This window comes from Triturus cristatus, chromosome 4_1, assembly GCF_964204655.1.
Source record: "Triturus cristatus chromosome 4_1, aTriCri1.1, whole genome shotgun sequence".
Lineage (NCBI taxonomy): Eukaryota > Metazoa > Chordata > Amphibia > Caudata > Salamandridae > Triturus > Triturus cristatus.
Window position 1 is genome coordinate 189,467,560 of NC_140585.1, and position 17,150 is coordinate 189,484,709.

Genomic DNA, 17,150 nt, shown 5'->3' on the forward strand with positions numbered 1-17,150 from the left:
GAAGAAATCCAGAGACATAGGTGACACAGAGAAAGAGGACATTTTAACCCTCCACCAAATGGCAAGGGCTTGAAGGACAGCCTATTAGGCCAATTGAAAAGTTTAAAAACCACCCAAGATCCAATGGCTAAAGGGTGCTGACCCAAAGTCCATTCTCTCTGTGGCCCTCTGCAAACCTTTTTATGTGTACATATTGTTTCAAGTATGGTTAACATGAGGGTTCACAAACAAATATAACTGTTTGAAGCAAGACCTAAAAAAGATATACAGTGTCACTGCTTATGAATGTAATTAGTAAACTTCACTTTCCTCATATACTGGTTATCGGTTGCTGGGATAATTCAGGAACAGATTAAAGTTGTTGCACATTGGAAAATTCCAGTTGACTGTATTGAACAAGTAAGCATCTGAACCTCCTCATTGCTGTGAGGCAAAAAGGAACAGTTTATAAACAAAAGGTCCTTATTTAAAGCTTGGTGGTAACGCAAAATCCTCCAAATTCTGTTGGAAGGGTGAAGAGGAAAATCTACCAGAGGAATTAACCTTCCTTACCACCTTTAGGTTAGAAGAGATTCAGCGGGAGGTTTCTGCTTAGGAATTAGCATTTGCCTCTAGCAATTGAGGATTTTACCACCAAGATCCCTGATCACATCCAGATATTGAAACTAAACAGCATCAAACAATCAGCGTGTCCTCTCAACAACTGATTCATATTAAACACATTAAAAAAAACAATGGGCAGGCACTTACACCAGTCAAATGCTAACTTACTGCTGTGTCTCTCATGCTCACTTGTTGTCCAAGAAGTGGAACATTTCAGCTGAATCACCAACCAAGCCAGAAAGCACATCACTGTTAACTATCTCTGTCTCACGTCTGCATAGATACACAGCAAAAAAGATGTTACTAAAGTTCACATTAGGTTTGCAGGAACCAATGTTAGAGGCCCTCAACCTATAGAGGAGAAAACATTCAAGCACCTAACTATATGATAGGGTAACACGGGATAAGTTAAAATGTATTCTGTTTGGAAACAGCATCACAATAAAAGTATCTCTTTGAGGAACGGTCCTTAATAATAGTGACAGGCATAACTCGCATAATTCCTTGTAGCGGAATGGCGTGCCATTAACTAAAGACTCCACAAGATTACACTTGAATTACACAGGAAGAGTAATTTAGTATTAAGTGCTATTTCTTAACACAAAAATGCTCTCTTACCTCCAAAATGGATGCAAGGATGGATTGCAATGAGAAATAGTGCTAAATGCAACAGAACACAATGTGCGAGTGCAGCAGCTACTCATGCTCTTGGGGTTGGATTGTCCAGCAAACTTTCAACCAGTATTTAGTGGTATTTTCTTACTGCAAAATGTACCTTCACATCCAAAATGGATGCAAGGATGCATTTTGTGCTCTGAAACAGCCCTAAATGCAGCAGAACTCAAATAGCGTGTGCAAGCGTCAGCTCATGCTCGCTAAATGTGCTCTTGCAGTAGGATTTTACCCCCAAATTGCATTTAATTCTGCAAGCAAGAATAATTGAGTAAATATCAATCATTCCATGACAAAGAGTAACACAGAATTACTGAAATTAATCTAATTACCCTGAAATTCTGCCCAGGCCTAATTATTAGGGAGTGGACAAATCATTTCACCTGATGTAGGCCATAACATTAAATTAATGATGCCAATGATGATCCTATTGCAAGCACATGGAAGACTACTCCTCCAAACTATTTCCATGTTATTCATTTTCATACAGGTACCATCTTGGCAAGACCCTGAATGGAGCAAGTGAACCATACCAGAGTGAAGCACTTCATCCTCCTAGGACTCACTGATATTCCAGAACTGAAGATACCACTCTTCTGGGTCTTCCTCCTGGTTTTCATCATCACCCTTTTGGGCAACTTGAGCATCATAGTTCTGATAAGGATCTCTCCTCATCTTCACACACCAATGTACTTTCTCCTCATCAACCTATCAGTGATAGACCTGTGTTACTCCTCAGTTATAACACCTAACATGCTAGCAAATTTCCTCTCTAAGAGGCAGATTATGTCTCTGTCTGGATGTGTGGCACAGATGTTCATATTTCTCATACTTGGCAGTACAGAGGTCATTCTCTTGGCCATGATGGCCTATGACCGATATGCAGCTATCTGCCATCCTTTGCACTATTCATCGATTATCACTGACAAAGTATGCATCTCTCTTGTGGCTGGATCATATCTTGGGGGCTTGGTGAATTCTCTGGTACACACAACTTGTACTTTCATGTTGACCTTTTGCGGGCCAAATAAGATCTCCCATTTCCTTTGTGATATTCCTCCACTGCTGAAGCTCTCCTGTTCTGATACCACTCTCAATGAAGTCGCCCTGTTCACTGTGGCTGGCACCATGACCTTTGGATCTTTGACAGTGGTCCTTGTGTCATATGTTAGGATAATCTCGACCATCCTGAAAATACGCTCCTTGGAAGGAAGACGCCAAACCTTTTCCACCTGCTCCTCTCACTTTATCTGTGTAACTTTATTCTTTGGAACAGGTTTCTTCATGTATTTTAGGCCAAGTTCAAGCTATGCTCTGGATCAGGACAGAGTGGCTACATTATTTTACACTGTGATCATTCCCATGCTGAATCCTCTCATCTACAGCCTGAGAAATCAGCAGGTAAAAAATGCCCTAATGCAGCACCTAGGAAATTGTGCCGTAAAAGGAGGTATCTGAAGCTTTGTGTGTAGTAAATTTTCTTGGATTTGATCTTTTTCTCCATCTCATGCACATATTTATATATTTTTCTCTCTGCATCAACGAGTAATGCAGAATTGCCAAAATTATGTGAAACTACAGTAAGTATGTCACTTTAGGGCTGTGAGGAAGCAAGGTTACTTTCACTGGTACTCATTCCTTAGCACCTGATTACAACACAGGTTTGCAATGAGCAGCTTCTCACATGCAGAGACATTCAGAATCCCTCATCAACCACCTCCTTAATCGTGAACTTTTCATGCTCTGTCTGCTATCCACAGTCAGGCTTCCCCTACTCTCCACTACTTATGGAAATCTCCTCCTTTCCATCTGTAACCATGTAAGCTACTGCTTCCTTCTATGTGCCCTCTGCAATCCCTCTCCTTCAGTCACTACAATCTCCCAATGCTGTAACTTTCACTGCCAATCATCTCCTTCCTCCTCAATATTGATCTGCCCGTGGAATACTTTGTTCCTATGCATTAGCAGAGCATTATCATTTACCATTTTCAAACAACCTGACCCGATATTAGATTCCTGAGAATTATGTACATATAGAACTAATCAAAGAGTGTGCCAAGCCTGTGGACCACCTCACTGACACTCTACTTCCATTCCTGTCCCTGCTCTTCCACGCCTAACATCATACTGGGGTTATTCCCTAACCACCTGTAGGTGGTTCACAGTTGAACACTAAACTAATTCCCTTACATCACTTGCCTTCCTCAGCACCATCCTTGTTTGCTGTTTCAGCACATTTGTGACACTACTGGCAGCTCCATAACTGCACAGTAGATCGTCTTGGATGTATTCCTTTTCTTCAGTGCACTTCTTCCACTGTGCAGCATGAACCTGAACCCTAAGCCATGTACAGGGGTGACTCGCCACTCACCACCAGCAATGCAGCAGGCTTTTTGATAACATCTTAATGTCTAGCAGCATCTGGCTCTCAACACAAAATCAGTCCCTCCCCTTCTGGGCATGCAATTTACCCATCAGGCTCGCCCCGACTAACTAAACTTAAAGAGAACTATGCCAAGGTACAACCCTAGTGAACCATAGATATGAGGTCACACTCGCACTACCATGCAACCCCACACAACTCATCAGCTGTGCATTCCTAAACAAGATCTCTCCATGCTGTATACAATGCAAGCACAATCCGCTTCGGTGTGCTTGGTGCTGTTCGCATTCAACAGCTAGAATTCTCCACCTTCTATACATGGTGGAGCACGTCACTTCTGTGGGTGTCACTTCCTTTGGTGCTTGTTGCATAACCCCAAGCAAACGTGGACTGAGAACCGGCCTTTGTGCCCACCTCATCAAATGGAGGAATAGCTGTGGTGTCGGGCCTCAGGCCCACATGGTGTAAATAACGGAGGCAGACACCAGGAGAGTGGGTGCAGTAACTGGCCACGAGCACGTGCACCCGGGCTCTTTTATTGACTGGGCCATGTCACTCGTGGCACCCGTGATGGATGGGTGTGGGGGTGCAGTGTGTCCAGCCCTCGAGTGAGTGGCTGGGATGACAGCTTCCTGCGGGACACTAGAACGTGTCTCGCAGGACACTACATTCCTCCTCAACTTTATTGAGGAACAAACAACATGTTAGTCCAACCTGTGGGGATGAAACAGACAGTTAAATAAATACCACAGGGTCCATCAGTCTCTCAAGTCAGGTGGCAGGATGACATCAGACATGGGCTGGTGACTTGGCTTGCAGCAGGACCTTCTCGGTGGACACCCGTAGTATAACCTGAGGGACTCAGGACACGGCCGCTGGCTTGGAGACGTCCGCTGCATACCGTCCGTTCCCTGACAATGACATGTCTTGCATGGCTTCCACTTTGCTGACGTCGGTGATGGTCTGTGGTGAGTTCTAACAGTTCTTTTAGTGGGCTGCGTCGTGACCATGGATGGAGTCTTGAGTGAGAATTCACTGAGGTGTTGCTAGACCGACTGTCCCTGTTGAACCGCTTGGCTGTGACCGGTACCCTGTCGGTGGGGCAATGTCTCTGCTCGCTCTCCCGCCTAGGGAGGCCTGTCGTTGGGATTGCTGCGGGACTGTAGGAAGGTTGCGTTGGGGGCCGCTGCTTGTGTGCCATCTGGGGGCAGCTGAAGGACCACGAGGAGCCATTGCTTGGTCGCACGCACAACCCTCTCGGGTGGATGAGTCTTGGTCAAGACTTGCACTCGCTGCCGCGGTTCCGGTGTAGGTCAGGTTCACAGGTGGCTTCTGATTTCTTTTAGTCGGCTTGTGTGGCAACGGTTTCGAACTCCAGTCCATCGGTACTCGGGGAGTGGTGTTTGACGCATGTGCCGATGGCTGGCGTGATGACGGTAGCCAGCTATGTGGTGAGTCGGAATGACAGGTGGTGGTGACTTGCTGGGAGTGTTTGGATGTCAGGATGGACCTTGGCAGCCACGTGCCTCCGCCTTGCTGATGTTGTGTGTCTGTGGTGGCTTAACATGTAGAGTGTGTGGATCCTCTCTTGCCTGGCTTGGGGCCACTGCCGACTCCGTCTTGAGGCGGTGTGAGGATGGACACTCAGTGCTGATCTTCACCCGTGGCATCTGTGGACAGGAGCAGGGATGCCCCTTGACTTAGACTACCGATGCTTGGGGATGGACGGTCGCCTGGGGAAGCGTAGGGATGAGACGCGGCTTGCGCTTGCTGTCGCTTATGTTCAGTTCACCCGTGGAGCTGTATCCAGGGACGTCAGTCCGCCTCGGTGGCTGTCTGGCGTGTCAGGGTGTGCTCTTGGCTTGCTGGGCGAGTTCTTGGTCTTCTCCCTTTTGTTGGTCTATTCCACCCACCTGTGTTCCTCCGATTTTCGTGGTGACAGGGCTGTCACTCTCTTCATTCTTCGAGGGCGTTGCGCTTGGACCTCGAGGCGGCGCTGTCGTGGCGTCGGCTTCTGCCTTCGTTCCGGCACGCTCCTTGCTTGCTGGGCGATGGGACGTCTGGTCACGTGTCACTGGTTGCTGGAGCGCATGTTGCTGTGGCGGTCTGCCACGTGGAGTGTGCAACTCCTCTCTTGCCTGTCGTGGGTCGCGGCCGACTCTGTCTTGAGGTAGTGTGAGGGAGGACACTAAGTGTGGTCTTCAGCCCCATGCAGAGCTTCGCTGGTGCAGTAGAGACATGGTTGCTCTCTTCTGGCACTTGGTGTGCCTGTGGTGTAGCTGGCGGTGGTGCCTGTTTTCTGGCAGCGGCATTAGGTAGCCGCTTGTGGTGCACGCCTTGCACCAGTCTCTGCTCGCGCTGTCGGTGGGGACAGCTCCTTTGAGATGTTGCTGTTCTGGCTGATCGTCCACTCTTGCTAGTGGGGCTTGTGTCACAGTGTCTTTGCTGGAGGTACAGTCAAGCAGCCACCGGTGGTGTGCGCTTGGCACCAGTTTCTCTGTCGGCTCAAGGTGTGGTAGCTACCTGGAGACTTTGCTGTCTTTGAAGGTGTCCTTGCTGCTCTCCCTTTTAGGTTGCAGATTGCCACTCTGAGTGTTCCTCTCTGAGGGTATGTCCTGCTGTGCCTGGTGCAGTCTGTTTCAGCAACTGGGTGTGCGCAGGCAGTCTTAATTGTGGTGGCGGGGCACACTCGGGGATCTGTTAGCTGCTGCCGCCGGTTGGTTGGCTGGACGCTGCGCTATGGTCGGTTGCTGCTGAAGTTGGTCGCAATGAGCAGTCAGTGTGTTGGACCTCTCTTTGGATGAGCCGGTGTGGATCCCCTGGCTAGGATTACTTGGCAAACTCCTGTTGCTGATCTAGCCACTTCCAGCAGGGTAGTGGGGTGTCAGGGCCTCTCTTCCGGTCTCCGGTGTTGTCTGGGCTGACGGTTGTGGGGCACAGCTGGCTAGCCGCTCCGGCAGAGTGTCTGTTCCTCAGTGCGTTGCGCCTGGTGAGCTACCAGGTGGCGCTGTGGTCGTCTTGGTGGCCTGCCCAGGTTGCGGCAGGTTTTGGGCTACCTAGAAGCCTTTGGTGATGTGCAACTCGTTGGGGTGGTGCGCCATGCACCCTGTCTTCGTGTGCTCCTCTTGAGGTTCGGCGTCTTCCCTCTTCCGGGGCTTTGCTGTCCTTTGCTTCGTGGCACGTTCCTGTGCTGGGGTAGTCCTGGGCTCCTGGTATCTCTTGGTCTTTGGTGGTGCTGCAGCCTGTCTGCTGGGCCTTTGACTGTTAGCCTCTGAGGGCAGTCAGTGCGCTTGATTGTCCTGCGGGACTTGAGCCTCGATCTCCCTCCCAGGATTAGTGGTCTGTTTTGCTGACTCTGCGCCTATAGGCAGCGTACTAGTGCAGCAGAGCATTTTATACGGCCTGTATCTACAGTCTGGGGGAGAATAGGTAGAGAGGGCACTGCTGGCTATTTGCTCAGGCTGGGCAGTGTGTCTTGTTTCTGAGCGCGTTGCTCTTGGGAGGCCATTAGGTAGCGCTGTGGCCGTTGCTCGGTGGTCACGGCAGCCGTGTTTCCTGCTGGTGGCCTTGGGGATGGCTGAACACGCCTGTGCAGAGCCATGCGACAAAGATAACACTTCCGTCTTGCAAGGCGGTCCTGCGCTCACTCGATAACCTCCGGTAGGCAAATGCAGTAGCTTTACATGCCGTGGCAGTCCCTCTCGCGCTCCAGCCTTACTTTGTGGGGGTGCGCGTCTGCTGGCATTGTATCTGGGAGGATTCACTTCCCTTCCACTGTTCCTGGGGCAGTGGTTGTGTGGCGCGCAGCTTCCTCTCTGGGTAGGTTGTTCAGTCCAACTTGTGGTGAGCACCGGTTTTCCTTTTGCTGCAGGGAGTGCGGAGGGGGCAGGTGCTAGGTGGCGCTGTGGGCCGTTTCCTGCAGGCTGCCCGTTGTGGTACAGGCCCCTGGAGGTGTGGGCTCCAGCCTCCAGTTCCGTTCTTGTCAGGGGCGCGGGAGGGCTCTATAGTCTCATGCCCCTTTGCTGCGTGGATGCATCAGACTGGATCGTCTGCCGGGCCACCACTCTCACCTCCACGCAGATGGCCGCTTTAGGTACGGGCGTTGCGGGGTGGACTCTTCACCCACAGCAGTCTGTCTCATATCTGCAGGCCTTGGCAGACGACGGGCAGAGGAGCTTCCAAGCACTTGTGCAGGTATGGGGCATGGACTCTTGCACGGCGCTGCCGCGCCCTTATCGCTCCTTCAGGCCTCCCTCTGTTGGCGGCGTTGTTCAGGGCTTTGCCGAACTAGGTGGCGTTTGCTCGTCCAGCGGGTACTTTCAGGGGCTTGTGGCGTGATTCCCCACACAGGCGTTGTTTTGCTGGCCTGGTGACAGCACGATTGCGCTCCGTTTCTAGTTTCACTTTCGCTTGGTGATGGCTCACACTCGGCTTGAGTGGGCTCCGCTACTGCTCCCCGGGTGAACCACTGGGCAGCGGCAGGCTGGGACTGCCAGTTCAGGCTTCCTCCAGTGTGGGGATGGGTTCGACATGCTTCGGGGGTCCGCTCTTTTGTGTGCTTTGGTCACGGTGCAGCGACCGCAGCCTCATTGCCCGTGGGGCATCTGGTGATGTTAGTCTTTGGCCAGTCTGACTCTAGGAGGTTGCCGGGGCGCACGCATGCAACCAGTGGCAGGGCAGACACCGGTCAACTCACCGGACAGTTGTCATCCGTCGTGCTGGCGATGGGCAAGGGTGAGCCTCCAAGCAGGCTACCTTGATCTCCCCCCAGGGCTCGGGGAGGCAGCGACTGGGGATGAGGGGTGCAGTCTTCTTTGCAGTCACGGGCACCGCTTGTCACGCTCCTTTACTCCTCCATGGGGAGTGATGACGCACAGAACAGCAGGCATGCGGGGTCAGCTGCCCGCCTCATCGCCAATGTGATGTCGGGCCTCAGGCCCACATGTTGTAAATAACAGAGGCAGACACCAGGAGAGTGGGTGCAGTAACTGGCCGCGAGCACGTGCACCCGGGCCCTTTTGTTGACGGGACCACGTCACTCGTGGCACCCGTGATGGATGGGTGTGGGGGTGCAGTGTGTCCAGCCCTCGAGGGAGTGGCTGGGATGACAGCTTCCTGCGGGATACTAGAACGTGTCTCGCAGGACACTACAATAGCTACATCTACGACTTCCTCGAATACGAACATGCCTTGGACACTCTCAAAGCAGCTCTTGTTTTTTGTACTTTTATGCAATTAAGTTTGTTCTCCGGTCACAGCCATGCACTATCCCAGCCTAATCTATTCTCACTTTCACACCCTTTACCACACGAAGAATCAAGTCTCAACCCTCATTCTGGCCCAATTGCGCCTTAATCAGGCATGCTTTATAAGAGGTTAAAGACCCTGGTGTACCTCGGTCTGGCACTAGAAACAGTGTAGGGTAGTAAGTGCTGAAACATCAAAACAAGTCACAATCTGAACGACATTCACAGCCAGAAGAGAGGATAGCAAGTTTGCTGCAACTGATGAAACTCTGTGAGGCGCTAGAAAAGGATTAAACTATTTTCTGGGACCCTAAAAGAGCAGTGAAATATGTGATACGCTGGGCCTGGCATAAAGAGGAAAAGGAAGTAGGAAGAAAGGGCTGTTGTTTTGAGAGTGGACATGGGGGAAAAGTTTAAATAGCCATGTGCGTCTGCACTACGCTCTGATTGCTGTCACCAGCACTCCACCACATCTGGCCACACATGGAACGTCAACTTCCACATGTGCTGCTCCATTCTCGTCTCTCTCGACCTTGCCTAAAACATTATTTCTAAATGATAATGCACATGTGACAGAAAGTTCCGAACAGCATGAGACATCTCAATAGAGTCGCCATTCTTCCAATGACAGGTTCTCATAAAGTCTATATTTCTGTATTACTCTCGGTTGCCCATGTCGTCTTTAGCAGAAGACCTCTGGGCACTTATTTTCCCATAGACAAACAGCATGCAGGGGCAGCCAGGCGCCACCAAAGGTTGTCCCTTTCCTAACTGCACACTTTCAACCAGAAGACCTGAAAGAACATGATTCTTGCAAACCAAACCTCAGCCTGGTCTAGTCTAGGTGACGAGGGTGATACGTGTTGTAATAGGACTGACCTACTTTTTGTACAAGATATAGTCTTACTTTTTAGGGACCTACGGTCAAGACTGGCAGGTCTTCATTCGGATTATTGGTGCATTCAAAAGTAAAGAAGGAACTCAATAAATGGAAGCTGGTAGTTACAAGCAAAGGGAGGACTCAATAACTGCCTGAAGTGGAAGAACTGTAGACAAGGCAAGATGGACCCCATATAAAATCACCAAAAAGGCTTGAAGATGAGACAGATAGGAAGGAATTGAGAATAGTTTTGACGCACCAGAAGAAATGCAAAGGTTATTTGTATAGCATTGGTGACAGAGATATCAGAAGCAGGTGATTTCCATGAGACATGTGATATCCATTCTGTCTTTTCAGTGCATGTCCTAGACAAAGACATTACGGGGCATATTTACATGCCCCTAACGCCACAGGAAAGTCAATGTTTGTGACATCCCTGCGGCGATAGGAGCTTTGCCTATTCACAAGGCGATGTTAAGCTACTTAACATGGGGTAACACTATCTTGTGAATAAGCACCCTTCCATGCTACACTTAGCGTGAAAGGGGTGGGCAATGGGCGTTGCGGTGGACGTTCAGCCTTAACACCAACTACATGATACTCCCTGACGCACCCCTAACTGAGATACCAGTACTCTTGGTGCAGTTTTTCCAAGTCAGCAAGTTCCTCGCGGTAGGCCCCGTCATGGGCTCACCCCACAATGATGCCCAGGAATAGGTTCACCAAGTAGGGGTCCCCAAAGGCAGCTGGCCGTGATGATGCGGATCCACTGCCGTCCCCAATGCAATATTCCTGCCTCTCCAACAGGAGACGTGGGGGCTTTCTTGCAAGTTGCCCCATGCTTCCCAAATTACCAGGCTGGTGCCCACATCAGGGCAACAAGGAGGATAGGCCCATGTGCTGCTCATGTCAGCAGGAAGACCCCACCCTGGGTCTCCCGCCTGTAGATTCACTGTGGCGGCAGCCCACCAACTTGCGGTGCTGTCCTTACTCCCCAGCTCACCTCTGCCATTGCAGAACTCCGGTGGGGCCCCGCTGGGCCAGGAAGGCACGGAGCAATGTCTCCACTCTCCCAGGCTATCTGCAGCAGGAGGGACGCAACGCCCCACTTCCACAGGGCTCCTCTGGCTGAACCACGCCCGAATGGGCAGGACACGGAGCAAAGTCTCTGTCGACCCTGTCTCGCCTTGCGAACTCCTCTGTGGACTGGGCAGGTGTGAGCCCATGAGGCTCCAGTTTCCCTTTGCGGATGGGCCGGTGGGCAGCCTGGGGCCACGCAGCAGAACCCTGGCTGCCGGTACCAATAAATCACAGCACGAAGGCGAAAGAGAGAGGGAGCACTTCCTGCCTCAGCCCTCGTCTCCCTTTGCTGATAAACATGAGGAGCGAGCAGCACTGCACGCACTAGCTCTAAGACTTCCCTCACAGTGCTCCTCACTCACTTCTCGGTGGCACCAGCACAAGTGAAATGTAGCTTAGCCTGTCTCCACCAAAGAGACCGATAAACCAGGCTCAGAGGTGACGCATGCAGTCCGAATCTCGGCTGCAGCGCACAGCTCATTTTGTTTTTAAACGCTACTGCTAATTTGCACAAGATATTTTAAAATCCTTACTGCTAATATGACTGTTTACTTACTGCAATTGTGTGGGAGACGTAGTTGTGTCCAATACTCTGGGCGGGTGGCGGACATCTTGGATAAGTCAGCGCTTCAGCTGTTTTGGTTGGCCCTCTCGCCCCTGACTCAAAAGGGGCAGATGACGCGGCCGCGCAGCAGACGCGTGCCGCGTGCCTGCCGCTGGCGCGCCGAAGTTGCGTCTAAGGCAAGCCCGTCTGCGCCCGTCCGAGCCCGATCGGAACCAGGGGCCAGGAACCCTGGTTCCCCCAAGGTGGTATCCTGTTCTTATACAGCCTCACAGCTGACCAACCTCAAGGGTACGCAGATGTGCCACCATAGTCTTGGGCCGCCCTTCGCAATAAACAAGTGCCCGCATTGTTCTCTTGTTCTTGACCCCTATTGCGCAGGAGGTAAGATCCTCCCACCCAACGCAGATTATAAAATGTGCCTGCTTAATTGCCGATCGCTGGCTAAACACGCCATGGAGATCAGGCTAATATTGGAAGAAAACACCCCGGATGTAGTATTTTTGACTGAAACCTAGCTCACTAGTGGGTCAGACCCAGTTGTGGTCCTCAGACCCAGTTGTGGTCCAGGTACTCCCACCTGGCTATGTTATCCAAAGACAAGATCGGACACTTAGCAGAGGAGGGGGCCTGGCCATCATTCACAGGGATACCTTTAGCTGTCGGATCAATGAGGGGTTGATTCGCGACTGTGAAAGTATTTCTTTCGCTATTAGTTTCTCGCACACCTGCACACTCTCAGGGGTCTTAATTTATCAACCCCCAGGAGTCATCGGCCATTTTAATACTGATCTACCAGAAACCATAGACAATTTAGTTAGCTACCTGTCCAATTTCTCGGTATTGGGAGACCTGAACATTCATTTTGACGAGGTTTCCTCAACTAATGTGGAGAAACTTGTTGATAGCTTAGGGGCTTTGTCCCTTAAACTGAAAGTGAATGGGTCAACCCATCTTAAAGGTCACCTTCTTGACCCTATTTTCACTAACACTAATTTATTAGTGGATAACCCAACCCCATTACCTTGGAGTGACCACTATTTGATATCTTTTTCCTGGTCTGCACCTACCAGGGACCTTCCGGTGGGACCAGTCAAGAAACTCAGCCGGAATTGGTCCAAGATTTCTACTGAGTCATGGGCAGCTACCCTTAATAATACTCGCCCATTATTAGAAGGTGACCCAGAATCAGCGAATCATGAATTTAATGAATGGATTGAAGCCTCCTTGGACTTGGTGGCCCCTAAAACGTTGAGACACAATAAAAGGGCCAAAAGAGTATAGCATGGTATACTCCTGGTCTCAGAGAACTGAAATTAAAGTGCAAACAAGCAGAGAGACAGTGGAGGAAAGATTTCTCATATGAGAAGAAGCATGTTTACAGGGAAGCCATAAAAATGTATAAATCGGAAATTAGCAAAGCACAATCTAAGTATTACGCAACTAAAATCTCCTCAGCATCTAATGTTCCGCGGGAACTTTTTATGATTTTGAAAGCACTAACCACCCCTCTATCGCCAGTCTTACCTGCGGTTGATAGTAAAGGATGCTGCAATGATATAGCAGAGTTCTTTCATACAAAGATTCAATCTATCTATTTAGCATTCCCTTCTGCCACTATCCTTCCAAATGACCCTCCACTGGAAAACAGGGGAGACCCACAGCTAGCTTTCCACTTCCTGCGTAGATCATTGAAGAGCTTTTGAACTCACAATTGATGGAACATATTCAAAACAATATTCTCTTAGATGCCAATCAGTTCAGTTTCCATTCAGCTCACAGCACTGAAACCGCTCTTATCAAGGCCACTGATGAGCTCAGGGCAAGGCTCGACCAAGGGAACAGTGCTGACCTGATTTTACTGCATTTCTCGGCGGCCTTTGATACAGTACACCATACACTTTTGCTTCACCGCATGAACACATGTGGGATTCTGGAACTGCTTGGCAGCTGCTCAAATCTTTTCTAACTGATTGAGAGCAATCAGTGCGTTTCGGAAACTTTACAATCCCCTCCTTCTCCTTTCCATGCGGAGTCCCATAGGGATCCTCGCTTAGCCCTATGCTATTTAATATTTATGTTACGCTACTAGCAGATCTGTTCCATTCCTTCAATTTCACTAACACATATGCAGACAACACACAAATCATTGTCTCACTCTCCCAGGAGCAACAAGATGTATCCTCTAACTTCTGTGACTGTATGAGAGCAGTCAGCCTACGGATGTCATCCAATTGTCTTAAATTAAATTCCACCAAAACAGAGGTACTACTTTTTAGAACTCAATGCTCCTTCGGATCACATAACTGTTGTCCATCTGAATGAGGTCTCTTTCCATCACCAGTCAAATCAGTGAAACATTGATCTATCTCATACTACTCAGGCAAATTCTGTCTCATCTACCGCTTTCTTCACTCTCAAATTAAGCAAGATCTTACCTTTCAATAGATGCACTTTTCATCACTACAGGTGGGCCCCTTAGCCCTCTACAGAGAACTTACCATGGCTCAAATCCACCATAATTCCCCTGAGCAGGTTGATGGGGATGGCTCAACAGAGGTAGCTCCTTCAGGCAAGGAAACATCCTATGAAAAACCACAGGAAATCTGGTTCAACTAAAAATTGGGCACCTGCAACTAGGGGCTTCAAAATGTCCCAAAAACACACAAACAGAACAAACAAACTCTTTAATAAGATCCCCAACTTTTCCACCTTTAGAACTCTTGGATGCTCAGGACAACATGTTGAGGTGAATCAATGACTCCCTTTCTGCGGCCACAAACGCTCGTACGTGGCAATCAAAGGAAAAGATTCAAATAATGGTGCTGGCCATGGCAGACATGGCAAGAAAAATCTTTACACTCTACTAAGTGAACAAAAGCACAAACCTCCTGACAGATTGTGCGTGCCCAGACATTGTCAACAAACTAGGATCACTTCCATCAGTCGTAAACACGTTTGTAGCTGAATAAAAAATAAAAAATGATAGGTTGTTCCGCTTTCATAACACAGTGCTAAATATGGGAGGTGTGCACGAGGCAGGTAAGGGTCATTCCTTGTTGAATGCCTCTCTATAACCAATCATAAACTTCGACAAAGATCGGTCTGCAAACAACTACCGTCCTACGAGGTCAACAATGCAGAGAAAGAAAGTGAAGGGTCATTCAACATAGACAGCAACCAATGGAACCAGGAGGTGGAAATCATTCCCTTCAGAGCTACAAATTCCCTTACCTGGTGAGCAGAGAAATGCTTAAGGAAGCAACAGAAGCAGTAAAAACACAAAACAAAGAGACTGATTGCTCTGTCTGCACGGGAGAGGTTCCGGCATGACAACGCCTGGATGGTAACAAAGCCTTTAAACACTCGGGCACATATACCCAATATTTCAAACAGAAGCACAAAAAAGGGTGACTACAAAGCTAGCAAATAATGCTGAGAATTGTGGGCCCTGTCAGGCCTAGCCTCCAGCCCTTCAGGGCCAATCCACCTTGCCAGATGAAGAGGCAAACATATCCCCGGCGCAAAAAATACAACCAACCTATCCCCAAGTGGTCGAGATTCACAGCAGGGTTGACCAGTCAGTGTATACAACTAAAAAGTCCTTTGTTCCTCCAAGGCATCTTAGCCTCCGAGCAGCAGATGATCAGGAACCCCAGTACTGCATCCCAAGGTGACGCATGGAAAGTATCCCCTGACTAATCTAATACAGGTCCCCAAAGGCCCATGCAAACACACCTTCAAACAGCATAGGTCTAAGTATGTTCGCCCAACAACAAGTTGCAGAACAACCTAGCCCCATACGTCTGAATTTCAGGAGAAGAGACCGACTGGGAGAATTGAGGGGCCAAGGAATGGCAGAGAGGCTGGTGAAGGTGGCATCAGCCACTGGAGTACAGTAAGTGCAAGGAATCTCCTTTTTGAATGGCAAAATCACCCTCCCGCCACGATCCCAGCCTCCACCAGGGGACAAAATAAAGCTTTCAATGTTCCATGCAGAAATTAGCATTAGCAAAAGGGATTGTGTCTTTTCTCAGAGTCTAACAGTCCACATACAAAGGGCAAATGGACATTCTTAACATATCGAACATCCTCACATTGCTGCAATACATTCCATCCCTGGCCCATATTGCTAGCAATGACACGATCCGGATACAGTTCAACAGCACACTTGCTGACACAGGTAGAGTACTCACCATTGCAACCTTTTCAGGATACCAACACAGCTGCAAAGGGGCTGAAAGAAAACCCCAGGGGCATATCAGCAAGGGCTGGGGATAATTATCGCTAAGCACACTTAGCGCTAGGATAATTATCGCCAGCTATCGCTGCTTTCTATCGGGGAGATAGCGTGCTATCAGCAACACTTATCTCCAAAGCGATAGAAATGCAAGCGTTAGCTGGAAAACAGTGTGATTATCGCTGGAAATCCAGCGATAATCGGACTGTGACCGGCGATACCTTGCTGATAGGGCAGGGTGGTTTTAGCCATGTAATCCACCTCCCATTGGATTACATGGCTAAGTCAGTATTAAAGCAGGCGTAAGGAAAGTAGCGATAACCATGGTTAGCACTACTTTTCTTATCGCTATGGCTCTTAGCGATTCGCTTGATAATTGGAGAAATGTCAGTTAGCGACATTTCTCCAGTTATTTCGGGAAGGAACGCCCACTTTGCATCTCATTAGAGATGCAAAGCTGGTCGTTCAGTAAACAGGCGCTAAGGCATGGATTCACGCGTTAGCGTGTCCATGCTGATAGGGTGATAAAATTATCGCCGCTTTTCATCCGAAAACGGACGCTAAAGCGGCGATAATTTTATCGCCTCGCCTTGCTGATATGCCCCCCAGTTCGCAGACTGGAGAACCCTTGTGCAGACAGTGGAAGAAGAAACATATCCGCACATAGTACGAGTCCCCCTCAAAATAAAGCCTTGAGAAGGGTATCCTTAAGAGAATACAAAGGCCCGAGGGCCCACAAGATTACGATAGTCTGCTTATCCAGTGCAGGATAAAGGACAGGAGGTGGCCCGGCAAGCCTCCACCAGCCACCGTAATGCAGTCCAGCACACTTCAGATGACTCCTATTGGGACAGGGTTGTATCAATTCTTTCACACAAGAAAGCGACGGACTCCTAGCATAAAGAGAAACTGCAGCAGCCCACAAGGTCAGCCACATTACCTTTATCAATTTAGTAGAATTAGAATAGAATGTGACTGCAATTTCTAAGATTGTAAAAAGTAACGCAATGCCAGGACTACTTAACAATTCGGATATGATCTGCCTACAGGAGACATGCGCACTTTCCCCCACATCGCTATGCGGATTCGCAGAATTACATAAACCAGCAAAGAAAACACATCTGAGCGGAAGGCCATCGGGTGGGACTTCAACTTACATTAAGCAAGACACACATTTGACATATTTGGACCTAAGCAGTCTGTCAGAAATGTTTCAAGCAGGTATCCTAAAAGACATCAAGGGCCAAGATGGCTGAACCACCATATTCATAATTAATGTTTACTCCAACACCCAGGGAATGGCCACAACTGAAGAAATTGACCAAATGATCCAACAGCTTCACAACTTAATAACACAGAACTCCGGCTCAGAAATATTACTTTTCGGGAACCTCAAAATACATCATCTGGGGGTTGAAATAGGAAGCATTGGAGCGTCCCGCAAATCCACAAGCTGTAAGAGCTTCCTGAGAGCCCATAACTTC

General features: G+C 49.0%; 1 protein-coding gene across 1 annotated transcript; it reads left to right on the forward strand.

Annotated features, from left to right (window-relative positions):
- The first annotated feature begins 1,788 nt into the window (after positions 1-1,788).
- On the forward strand, positions 1,789-8,396 carry LOC146853923 (olfactory receptor 5AR1-like). The gene is made up of 2 exons (XM_085650974.1): positions 1,789-2,691; positions 8,355-8,396. Exons 1-2 carry the CDS (start codon positions 1,789-1,791, stop codon positions 8,394-8,396), a joined length of 945 nt encoding a protein of 314 aa, XP_085507100.1.
- Positions 8,397-17,150: the final 8,754 nt, after the last annotated feature.

Coding starts and splice junctions, on each gene's coding strand:
- LOC146853923 (XM_085650974.1), top strand. CDS start 1,789: ATGGAGCAAGTGAACCATACCAGAGTGAAGCACTTCATCCTCCTAGGA. Junction 2,692..8,354: donor AGCAGGTAAAAAATGCCCTA/ATGCAGCACCTA, acceptor CGGTCAACTCAC/CGGACAGTTGTCATCCGTCG.